At 37.1% G+C, this 12,270-nt stretch overlaps 1 protein-coding gene across 2 annotated transcripts in view; it reads right to left on the bottom strand.

The window, feature by feature from the left end:
- The window catches only part of grm6a (glutamate receptor, metabotropic 6a), an 81,749-nt gene that overhangs the window by 63,717 nt on the left and 5,762 nt on the right, over positions 1–12,270 (bottom strand). For both annotated transcript variants that reach the window (XM_051117173.1, XM_051117172.1), the window contains exon 2: positions 1,099–1,704. In XM_051117173.1, the coding sequence (XP_050973130.1) occupies positions 1,099–1,656 (558 nt within the window). In that variant the 5' untranslated portion in view covers positions 1,657–1,704. The remainder of the gene's footprint in view (positions 1–1,098; positions 1,705–12,270) is intronic.

The following is a 12,270-nucleotide window of genomic DNA, read 5'->3' as shown; positions in this document are numbered from 1 at the left end:
ACAGATAGATAGATATAGATATAGATAGATAGATAGAATGAACAAATGAACGAATGAACAAACGAACAATAGAAAGACAGAGAGATGATAGATAGATAGATAGATAGATAGATAGATAGATAGAAAGATAGATAGATAGATAGAATGAACAAATGAACGAATGAATAAACGAACGAACGACAGAAAGACAGATAGATAGAAAGAGATAGACAGATAGAATGAACAAATGAACGAATGAACAAACGAACGAAAGAACGACAGAAAGATGACAGATAGATAGATAGATAGATAGATAGATAGATAGATAGAATGAACAAACGAATGAATGAACGAATGAACGAACAGCAGAGAGACAGACAGATGGATATAGATAGATAGAATGAACAAATGAACAGAAAGACAGAAAGATGATAGATAGACAGATAGAAAAATATAGATATAGATAGATAGAATGAACAAATGAACGAATGAACAAACAAACAATAGAAAGACAGAGAGATGATAGATAGATAGATAGATAGATAGATAGATAGATAGATAGATAGATAGATAGATAGATAGATAGATAGAATGAACAAATGAACGAATGAATAAACGAACGAACGACAGAAAGACATAGATAGATAGAAAGAGATAGACAGATAGAATGAACAAATGAACGAACGAACAAACGAACGAAAGAACGACAGAAAGATGACAGATAGATAGATAGATAGATAGATAGATAGAATGAACAAACGAATGAATGAACGAATGAACGAACAGCAGAGAGACAGACAGATGGATATAGATAGATAGAATGAACGAATGAATGAATGAATGAACGAACGAACGACAGAAAGACAGAGATAGATAGATAGATAGACAGATAGAATGAACAAATGAACGAATGAACAAACGAACAACAGAAAGACAGAGAGATGACAGATAGATAGATAGATAGATAGATAGAATGAACAAGCGAATGAATGAACGAACGACAGAAAGATGACAGAAATAGATGATAGATAGATAGATTTTTACATTTTTTACAACCCTGGTACTCTCTCTCTCTCTCTCTCTCTCACTCACTCACATATGTTGTAGATGATTTCTCACCTCAAACAGCCGCAGGACATTGGCCACCATAATGGACACTGAGCTCCCTGACGCCCCGATCACACCCACCACGCGCTCAGGCTTGCGTATGATTGGTTGTTCACCGTTGGAGCAGCGGATGTCAGATGTGTCTTTCTGAATGAGAGCCTGGACAAATGTCAGAGACTGCTCTAGAGCGTAAGTGTCCCTGGAACACGTATCGAGGATCCGGGCCCCTAGCGTGATGTTGGGCAGCAGCTCCGGGTCACTGTTGATCTGGTCCAGTGCGTACAGCATGGCCTCCATCCGGTGGATTCCTTTCTCCTTCTTTATTTCTCCGCATGGGACCCCTGCATGACCTCTAGCGTGGACTGGGAAAAGGCCCCCCAAGGTGATGTCCCCCGCGATCTTGATGGAATGTGGGTGCGAGTGCTGGTGAACCGACGAACATGGGCTTAGCCACACCCACAGAATCCACAGGAGGCGTGGCCAAGTGGTAGAGTGACAGCAGCTCCAGCTTAAAACCCGGAACATCCCAACCTGATGGTCCAATGAGGACGGAGGAGGATGTGACGTCATAATGACCAGGAATCAAACATGCAAGTGTTCATCCACTATCTGAGGAACCTGTTAGAGATAAACAAAAATATGTACATGAAGAACAACAGGGGTGCAATTATTGATCTTTTTTTAAAACTTCTGAATAAGATTTATTAATTAATTTATTTATTTAGTAATTTAAAAAAATTGTGATGAAGGCTACATTTTGTCTTTTTGTTTTTAGGGCAGCACAATATCAACAGAACTAATGATAATAATAATAATAATAATAATAATAATGAATTTTTATTACATGTATTTTACAGAACAATTATTATTAAAAAGTTTTAATAAAGTAATAAATATTACTATTATAAAATTACACTGTAATACAGATTGAAAAATATACAAATATGAAATATATATATATTAAATAAAAACATATTTAAGAAAATTAATAGAATAATACATTTAGTTTACAGAACAATTATTACTACGATTTTTAAATAAAATAATAAATATTACTATTATAAAATTACACTGTAATACAAATTTTAAAAATATCAAATATGAAATATAAATACATTAAATTATTAAATATATTAAATATATATATATATATATTCAAGAAAAATAATGACTAAGTAATACATTTAGCTTACAGAACAATTATAATTGCAATTTTTAAATAACATATATACTAAATATTTTATATATTCAAGAAAAATATACAAGAATAGTTTTAATTTTACACTACCACTGCAAAATTACCATACAAATAGTAGTCTTCGTTTCTTAATATCTAGTCTTAATATTAGGTTTTAATTTTTTCATTGCAATTTTTGTATCATTTCAATAAAGCACACAGTCCCAGTCTTAAATATTAAACTTTGCATGTAAGTTTTGCATGTACTTTTGACTTGGGCCAGTAAATAACCAGCTAGCAACCACATAGCAACACATTAGAAAACACTAAAAATATCTTTAATCATACAGAATCACCTCAGGTCAGAAGTATGAAACTTTTTATCACGTTTGCAAACCTTTGAGTTTTAACTCTATGTTCCTGCAATGCACATTTCCTGCTGAATTTGGTGGATTCACATATTCTCATGACAATGATTCTACAATAGTGTTTTGTGGAAAAAAGAGTTGGAACACAAAAAACACTTAAAAAAAAAAGAGTCATTTGAATTTCTAGCACTTTCTGACTATTCATGCACACTGCATAACACATCATCAACAAGACCAGATACAATGCGCTTTAAAGACGCAGGTTTCATTGTCAGAGCGTCTGCTGGGAACGGCGCTGCACTGAAACGCTGTGAATGGAGAGTGATGTAGGCTGGCGTGTGGTGAAGCTCCGGGGAACGGAGCCCAACTGCTCTGATGTGTAGTGATTGTAAGACCAGCTGTGGAATGAGCGGCTCTCCAAAGGGTTCAAAGGTCAGTGAAAGACTGGATTTGTTCAGAAAGCAGAGAGAGAAAAGATGGAATTGAGCTAAGATTGAGAAAGATCGTAGCCAGCAGCTAAAACTTCAATTATGCAAGAAAAGTAAAGTTTGATGTCGAGAGTGTATAGAATAAGGCTCTTGTCTATAGGATGATCACACAGCTGCTCAGAGATGCCAAGAGAGACGCATTGGGGAAAGACAAACAGACGTGTACATGAATAAAAAGACAGGATGAATCAGCATGAGACTCAAGACGGAGTTTCTTCAATGATTTTCAACTACTTTGTCTGATTACTGATTCAGACTGACAAAGCCAACACATTTTTATACAAACTTGGATTAAAAGGGCACAATAGTTATAATAGCGCAATAACTGTGAACAATTTGCAAATAATGTTTTTAAATATGCACACATTCACTCTTATATGTATGCGAAACAGTGTCTAAAACACAAAACATTTCATGCCTGATCACATTCAGTTAGGAAGATTTTATTATGCTCTTTTTTACGATATGTAATATAAGTCCCAGGTGTCCCCAGAACATGTCTGTAAAGTTTCAGCTCAAAATACCCCACCGATCATTTATTATATCATTTTGAAAATGCCTATTTTGAGTGAAAGCAGAAGCACGCTGTATTCGTGCATGTCTCTTTAAATGCAAATGAGCTGCTGCTCCCCGCCCCCTTTTCCAGAATAGAGCTGTGCAGTTACAGCTTGTAGCTCAATTACTCTTCTAAAAAACATCATTTTAGTTTTGATTATCATGTCTATCATGCTTTTTACAGTCATGAGTTTAAACCTCTGAATTACAGTTTTCTGAGTGCACACATCTGAAGCACACACTCAAAAAGCAGCTGTCACACAGCATGTGAGTACTAAACTAAGTGCTTCTTGTTGATGTCGTATTGCGTTTAAACTGTTAAACACACACAACTTTATGATAAAAACACACGAGTTACAAAAACAGCTGGTTATGTCTGCGAACAGCTGGGAAAGAAATCACGTTTATACTAGATCTGTGTGGCAGCAGTGTAATATACAGTAAATAAATCAATAAATGCACTGTTCTCTTGTCTCCTCTGAGGCTGGGATTCTAAATAGTGTTCTGTGCTCATCTGTGCAGCCAACGACAGAACACTTAGCATGCTTTGCTCAAACTTTTGCCATTAGGGTTAGAACTGGTACACCGTTATTGCTTGTGGTGGGTGGGAACGTGCAGATTAAGGGGTGGGAATATTATAATAAGATCCCCTTCTTACATCACGGGGGGAGCGAAATCTGAGCAGTTCGTTTTGTTAAATGCTTGCAGAGAAATAGGTACACCGGGAACCTGATTATAGCACTTAAACATGGAAAAAGTCAGATTTTCATGCTATGTCACCTTTAAAAACAGTGACACTTGAGAAAAAAGAAGTTTAGTTCATATCACTTTATATTACCACTGGTTTACTTTACCTTGTCAAAATCAGCTCTGCAAAAATCATCTCATTCTGGTCGAGGCTGCTTTAAATGCAAATGAGCTCTGCTCGCCCCGCCCCTCTCTTCTCTCTGTGGAGTGACGAGCCTGTTTACTTTAGCCGCGTTTAGCCGCTAAACTTGCTAACTAGCACATTATTAGGAAAGGCGATCGCAAAGATTCATAAAAAACCCTTATACTCACTTCTGCTGTAAGTGAAGCTGGATCACGAATGATTTGCGTGAACATAGACGGATATATGTGGATCTGGAGGTTCATTCCCTTCACAAACAAACATAATCCACTGCATCTTCAGCGGCTCAGATGTCGGGAGTAAATGACGACCACTATGTTCATTATCACATCCAGCAACACCTCAATCGCTCAATCGGAGATATTCTTGTCTAACTTACATCCCTGCTCCGGCATCAAAACAAAGAGGTCGGACTGTTACAGCTGATCTGAGGTAAGACGCTCATGTCAATCAACTATTGTGGGAGTGGCCTCTGTTGGTGTGACGGCACAACGACAGGCATCTGAGAACGGCTCGATTTGAAAAAGGGGATATTATTTTTACAGATTAATTAAAAACCACTGCATGGATTTGTATCATTATAGGGTCGATTTGTACACACACTGACAACACACATTAATGTTTAAATGTTAAAATGTAAAAGTGAACTCAGCATCCGATGACCCTTTAAGAAATGTCTTCTTATTAAGGCTACAGATGTTATTCAGTACAGAGCAGTAAGTGATTTTCTGTGTGACAGTCGCTTTCTGTGCGTGCGCTTCGGATGTGTGCATTCAGAAACCCACATATCAGAAGTTTTATATCAGAAATTTAAAACGTGATTTCAGCGTGATATACAGGATAATCTAAACCAATCAGATGTTTTTTTAACAGTTCAGTTTAGTTCTGGAAAAGTGGGCGGGACGCAGCAGTTCATTTGCATTTAAAGAGACATGCACTAAAAAGAGTTTCTGCTTCTGCTTCTGCTTCCACTCAGAATAGGCATTTTCAAAATGATATAATAAATGATCTGTGGGGTTTCTGAAGATGAAACTTCACAGACACATTCTGGGGACACCTGAGATATATATATAGATACATATTATATCTTGAACAAAGGGGAATAATAGGTGCCCTTTAACAATTCTATTGTAAAACGGTAAACAAATATTTAATGTTTAAGTGTTTAACCACTTCTCTCTTACTTTGCTCTCTTTCATTGTTAAAACTGACACTTTGTGCTGGAATTCACGCTCTGCCTACTTTTATTTGATTGGTTTTCTCAATCACTTTGACATTCCGCTTTGAGACAGCTGAGGCAGACCAGCCTAAAAAATGTTTTGAGGGGATGTCTATGGTGGTTATTCTTAAGCTTAAATTGGGTTTTACAGAAACAGATCTTTATTTTCTTTTAAGAAAATATTTGGTGGTCTGCAACTACCTTACCACTATTGGACCATGGAGATCTGCTCTATATGAATGCCCCAGGACATCATCCAGAAAAAACCTGATAGTGTTTTTAACAGCACTTTACTGGTTGTAGCTATCAAACACATCACTGCACTTTATATGAGAAGGTCGAGTTACCATCTTTGTATCTTTTGTTGAAGAAGTTTTAACTGGTATTGTTTCATTTATAAGTCTATTTGTGGTCTAAATCCATCTTGTTTTTTTTAGCTTTTCCAATTCAAACGTACACTACAATGATCTGATACATTTTAAAGTTCCTCTGGTTCGAACAGAGCTAGGGAAAAAACAGTTTTAGATATAATGCTTTTTTGGCTGGGAATAACTTACAAAACATCCCTAGTAAAAAAATAAATTTACTACAATGAATTTAAAATACATTAATTTTATGCCACAAGTATAAGTATACTACAAATACATTTACATCTTATGTACTTAATAAAAATACCCTGCAATTGTACTTTTAGCATTCTAAACTGGTTATTTAAAGTCTGCTAAATTGGAACAACTCATTTTGTACTTAATGCACTTTAATAGTGCAGAAGTAGTGCTAAAGTCTAACTAAAGATATACTGAAGTATATCTGATTGCGCTAAAGTTGAACTATTGCAAGTATACTTTAGGTCCTCTTTAAATAATATCGGTCTTTAAATGCAAAATATTTTAGGATCATACAATCCTCATCAATAAAACATATTTTAGGCTTAATATTAAGAAATGCACATTGTGCACAAGTAGTACTCCAAACAGATTAATTACAATTTTTATATCTGTAAATCTAGAGCGATAAGTCAGTAAATATGTTAATAGACTTGAACTATACTTAATATAAATACATTTTAAATCTATTAATTTTTTACTAGGATGCTTCTGTCACTAAATGACTTTAAACTGCTTTTAACAAATGATGTGTTTTATCCTCTGGTAAATTGCTGTTGTGATCGTTGATTTGTGCTTTGTGTTATGTTGTAAACCTGTATGTTTATTAGGTCCCAAACACAGAGGTGCAAGGACCCTATGGACCTTTATCTCACTTCCTGTATCCGGGAAGCGAAGCAGTGTATCCCCACTTCCGGTCCCATCGCAACGCAATGAAAACTAATGTGAGAATCTTCTCTTTCCTTTCTTTCACCGGTGTTACTGAAGTGTGTTTGGTTGCTTTTATTCTAAACAACGACACACTGCCTCAGTTTTCGTGATTTCCTGACACAACACGGATGAGACGCGTGGGATGAATTAAGCTCCTTCTAAAATATTAGGCGGGAGCAAGTTCGCTTGCTGCATGCATTTCGAAACTGAGGACGTTTAGGACTACTATCTCATATCACCTGCTGAAATGTTCCTATTAATATATTTCTCTTCCAAATGTGCATTCTGAATAATAAATAAATTTAACCTGCTGCAGTCAATTTCGTCTTCTCATTAACAATGTCTTTCTCATCATATCTTATACCTGTTTACATCAAAATTAACCATGGATTTACTATAGTAAATGTAGTAACCATGTTATATTTTATTTTTTCCGCAGACTGATTTCCAATTGTATTGCCATAGTTTTACTACACATACCATGGTTAATTTCTGTATGAGCGCTATTAAAATAGATGAATGAATGCGCGGGCGTTGCCTTAAAGAAATAACAATGTTGAACATTTTAGCTAATTAATCTTAGACAGTATAACGCGTTGACAGCGTGATTTGAGTATTAATTAAGAATTTTGGCATAAACGTAAATTACATACAGTGCAAAATTTGTAAAATTTCATACAAATGAATAAATACGTTGATTCCGATCATCAGGTCTCACACACACCGCAGCACTGACGCAGTGTGGTGAAATCACGAATGTTTACGAGCCATGGGTTTCTCAGATCGGTACGTTGGATTAAAACTACAAGTTCCTTTGCGTTTGGAAAATTCTGTGCATAGTAATCATCAGAATATTTCTTTTTTGAAATCAACCTGCAGATGCTCATTTTAACAGGCTTTTATTCAACTAGTGATTACAGCATATTGAAAAATATACATAACCGGAAGAATCGATACACTGCTTCGACAAGAGCTTCCGGTGTTCAATTCCGGTGTGATAAAGGTCCATTGGAATTGCTCCGTTTATTATTATTATTCCGTTTCAAAATGAATTGCATTTTTGAGGGCCTAAACATACTCAAAAACTCACGGAACTTTGCGCATGCATCAGAACTGGCAAAAGTTTTCGTCTGAAAATCAGTACATACATGTAACACACCAATACCTACAAAAAAGTCTCCAGGTACGAAATCCAAATCCCCAAATCCGGACAAGTTTTATGCTGATTTTGCCATTTTCAGGCATCTTATTTTATTGAACTCCTCCTAGAGATTTATTCAGATCAACACCAAAATTGGGCAGTCTAATTTAAAGCCCTTTGTGACATTAAATTGTGAAGATCTAGAGTTTTCGTTGGAGGGCGTGTCTGTGGCGGCCTGACAAATTCAATGTTTCACCATGAAAAAGGAAGTTGCAACTAATGTCCGATCTGCCCCAAATTTCAGGTTTCATAAGAGTCTGGTCCTGAACACATCCGAAGGCCAATATTCTTTTATAATCATAGCGCCACCTGTTGGCAGCAGGTTATGTCATGTTTTACACTTACTTAAGTATACGATGTTCAATCTACACCAAACTTCACATATTTGCAAACAGTTTTGGTCTGAACACATCTACATGCCAATATTCAGTTATAAGCATAGCGCCACCAGCTGCTGCAGGACGCAAGACGGGAGAGCACATTTTCTTTTGTTGATTGTCACGCTGTCCACCTCTTTTTGAGTTTTGTTATAGTTATGATTTGTTGGTATATTTTGAGTTAAGATAGATCGCTTCCTTTTCTTTTCATGTTGCATTTTGGCTCATCTGTGATTTAACTCAGACTATTCGTCTGTTAGTGCTGTGATTTGATCTCCACTCTTTTACCAAGGGCTGTTAGTTTAACTCATCTCTTGACTCGTGGTGTTGAGACAAGGTTAGTATGTCACGTGACTTACACAAAGCAACACGTAGAATATCGCTTGTATAAAAACACGAGGGTAGGAGCGGGATTTATGTTTTGTTAGTGAGTGTAGTTAGTTGGCGTTCATGCTGAAGATTTGTTTTTCTTTGCTTTTCTTTGTTTAGATTAGTGTTGAACTGACTGGAGTTAGTATGTGTTTTGTTTTATTAATTTATTTGCTTTCAGCTCCGCTCATGTCTCACACTGTTGAGTTTCTTGTTTCTGTTTTCGAGGTTATGTACTTTTTTTTGTTGTAAACAATCGGCGGTGAGCCCGGGTGCGAGGGCCCTTTCATCGCTGCTTGCAGCTTTAAAGGTATTTGTTGCTGCTTTCTTGGCCGGGTCACTCTTGAAAAAGATATTTTAATCTCAATGAGTTTTTAACTGGTTAAATAAAGAATGAATGGATATTTAGTTAAAAAAAAAAATAGGCCGTATGCGGTACATATTGTGCAGTATGCAGTCAACAGTACACAAGAATTCCATTCCGAACACAAGCCATGGTTTATGTACGAGACTGGAAGGATAAATCATTGGAGCTGCATCTGACAGCTTTCAGAAGCTCTTAGTAGCGAGGCATTACATTTTGATGAAAATTTTACATCGCACTCCAGAGCACATCTGCTTTTGCTGCAGTTGCTCGAAACTGCAACATCCACTCAGTGACAGGTGTTCAGCGGCAACGTCAGATATCGAACGCTGCTGTTCCAGTTCCTTATGAGCCCTGATTGCATTTTACAGTAGGAACTGGATATTGAATTTGCTTCGAATAGCCTAATCAAATCCTAGACCATTCACATGCTCTTTTCGCCAGCTTCTCGGCCTGTCTGCCAAAGGGTTTCCCTTTAAATTCATTCAGCTAACTCAAATCAGATCGAGTATCTAGTCCAAAGAAATAAGTCTCCCTTACTGTTATCGACAGTTTTTCCTCTTATATGATCTGGAGATGTGCGTGCTTGGGTGTACCACAGCACCCCGCTGCTATTTTAGAGATTAAAAGACGTACTTAATATTGCAAACTAATTGTTTTGAAAGTGGGTTCATTTCCTCAAGAGAAGTAATTTGATTCTGGGTTGGCACTAAAGTGGAGGTGGCACGACGTCAGACGATAATCGAAGGAGACAAGCTCTTCCCTGCACTCTCTCTGGTAAATATCATTTTCACGGTGATAAAACATCATTCGAGGCTGTTAAACATAATGGGCTGTTTCAATAATCCATGGTGGCATCAACTAATCTCAGTAATCACTGTTTGTGAAGGGCTGCGTATGGATGGCGCTCGCCATGCGGCGAAGGGTAATGTGGCACTAAAGTAAACGCAAGACCGTTTTGTGCGTTCAGACGGTTTTCACAGGACACTTCCCAATGGTGATCCCAAACAAACCTGTAAACAAGCAATAAAAGCCACCAATGAAAAGCCCAGCCCAAGTGAATGATAAAAAGCAGCATGTTTATGAGGCATTTCAAAGGGAAAGGAAAGCACTTTCTAAATCATTTGCACATCAGAGACAGCTAATATGCAGTCAATAAGAGCAGTCCGCAGACTATTATACTGGATTTCTGTCATTCACTGCAAGTTTCTTTGCTTTTCCTTCAATATATGTAATTAACTTCAGCATTATATGACTCGAACGACTTGATCGTTGAAGTAAAAATCTAATTACTAGGATTGGCCTCAGCAAAAAAAGAAAATCATTTCTTATCGCAATTTCTTTAATCCCTCTGCCGAAAACATGATATTTTCATCTCGTGTTCGACCGAAATCCCAATTTCATTTCGTCGTCTGCGAACAGAGGCTCTGTTAATGCTTTTTAAAATTCATCAGCTGAAACTATTAATGCCCATTCGGGTGTCTGGGCCGGTGACAAATGGTGAGGTCATTCCCAGCGTGACATACTTACTCAAGATAATGTGATCACTCTTCAGAAATGAAGGGCTGGAATAATGGATAATACAACAAATCATCGGGGGGCTTTTTTCCTTCGTATTAGACCTAAATCTTGCAGCTGATATCCATTGGGAGCCGCTGGAGAGAAGTTCGAGAGAACTCGTTCTGAAACGACAGACTAGACGGAGTCAAAGTGACCCGGCACGAAAAAGAGTGTCACTGTACCTGGATTAAGATGGACCACTCTGCAACAATGAGGGCAGCGGTTCAGAAATAAGCTGCAATAGACTGTCCGTAATAGTTGTTACGGACACAGGGAGTATTTTGAAACCTCATTCATCTTCTTGTTACCTGGATATGTGGCTTTATTCAGGAGATAATGGACAAGAGGAAATTCGGCAAATCCGCATTGTGCAGCAAACAAGCTGAGGCGCAGCAAAATACAGCCCAGCCTTAAACGCCGCACACTTTGGTGACGTAATGGTGCATAAAATGGCAGGTAATAGTCCGCATCGAGGGTGTGCTGCGGCCTTAAAGAGATGACAATCACAAAATGGCAAATGAGACTACGTCTCGGTGGATTCACTGACACGTACAAAACACGACCGTCGCGAGAAATAAAAGTGTACAATTTGGGACACTATGTCAAGCGACTGATGCTGCACGCACAGCTTTTTGGTCGCAGAAAAATTGAACTCTTAAACCATGATAAACTTGGGGTTTTCTGATCGAAACCAATTTTTGTCCTTTTTGTATTTTTGTTACCATCATCCTGGTTCCCTAGGCAAAAATGCAGTTTCCATTGGCTTTTTGATTTGTGAAGAAAATAAGCTCTATATGTCCAACAAAAGTTTATAATTCTTACACATTTAATCTTCACAAATGAGCAAAACATTTATACATGCTGGAGCTACATGTAAGCCATAAACGAACTACACCATGGTCACATGACTTCAGTGTCACCACCAATCAGCTCTGACAACTCTTTATTTAAAAACACTTAACTTGAAAGTTTGAGTTAGAATAGTTTGCAAGAGCATGATTATAAACACAGTGAAGCTGTTAAAGTAAGTAGATGAGTTTACCAGTTCAGCACGATAACGTTTAATGTCTCTAACAGCCTCTGCTTTTTTCAAGACAGCTAAAAGCATTTTTCATACAAAATCAAAAGGGGGTACTATGTATTTTATACTGTTAAATAAAACATGAAAATATCTTGAGCTTGTGTTAACCAAAGGCCTTGTTTCAGGCATTTAGCTCAAAAAACCTAAACACAAAACAAAAAAAATGACCCCTAGTGAAAAATAAATATACCAAAATGTATCTGAAATACATTTATTTTGT

This window comes from Labeo rohita, chromosome 8, assembly GCF_022985175.1.
Source record: "Labeo rohita strain BAU-BD-2019 chromosome 8, IGBB_LRoh.1.0, whole genome shotgun sequence".
In the NCBI taxonomy this organism is placed as follows: Eukaryota; Metazoa; Chordata; class Actinopteri; order Cypriniformes; family Cyprinidae; genus Labeo; species Labeo rohita.
The sequence above is the reverse complement of the archived record's forward strand: the minus strand, read 5'-3'. Positions and strand labels throughout refer to the sequence as shown.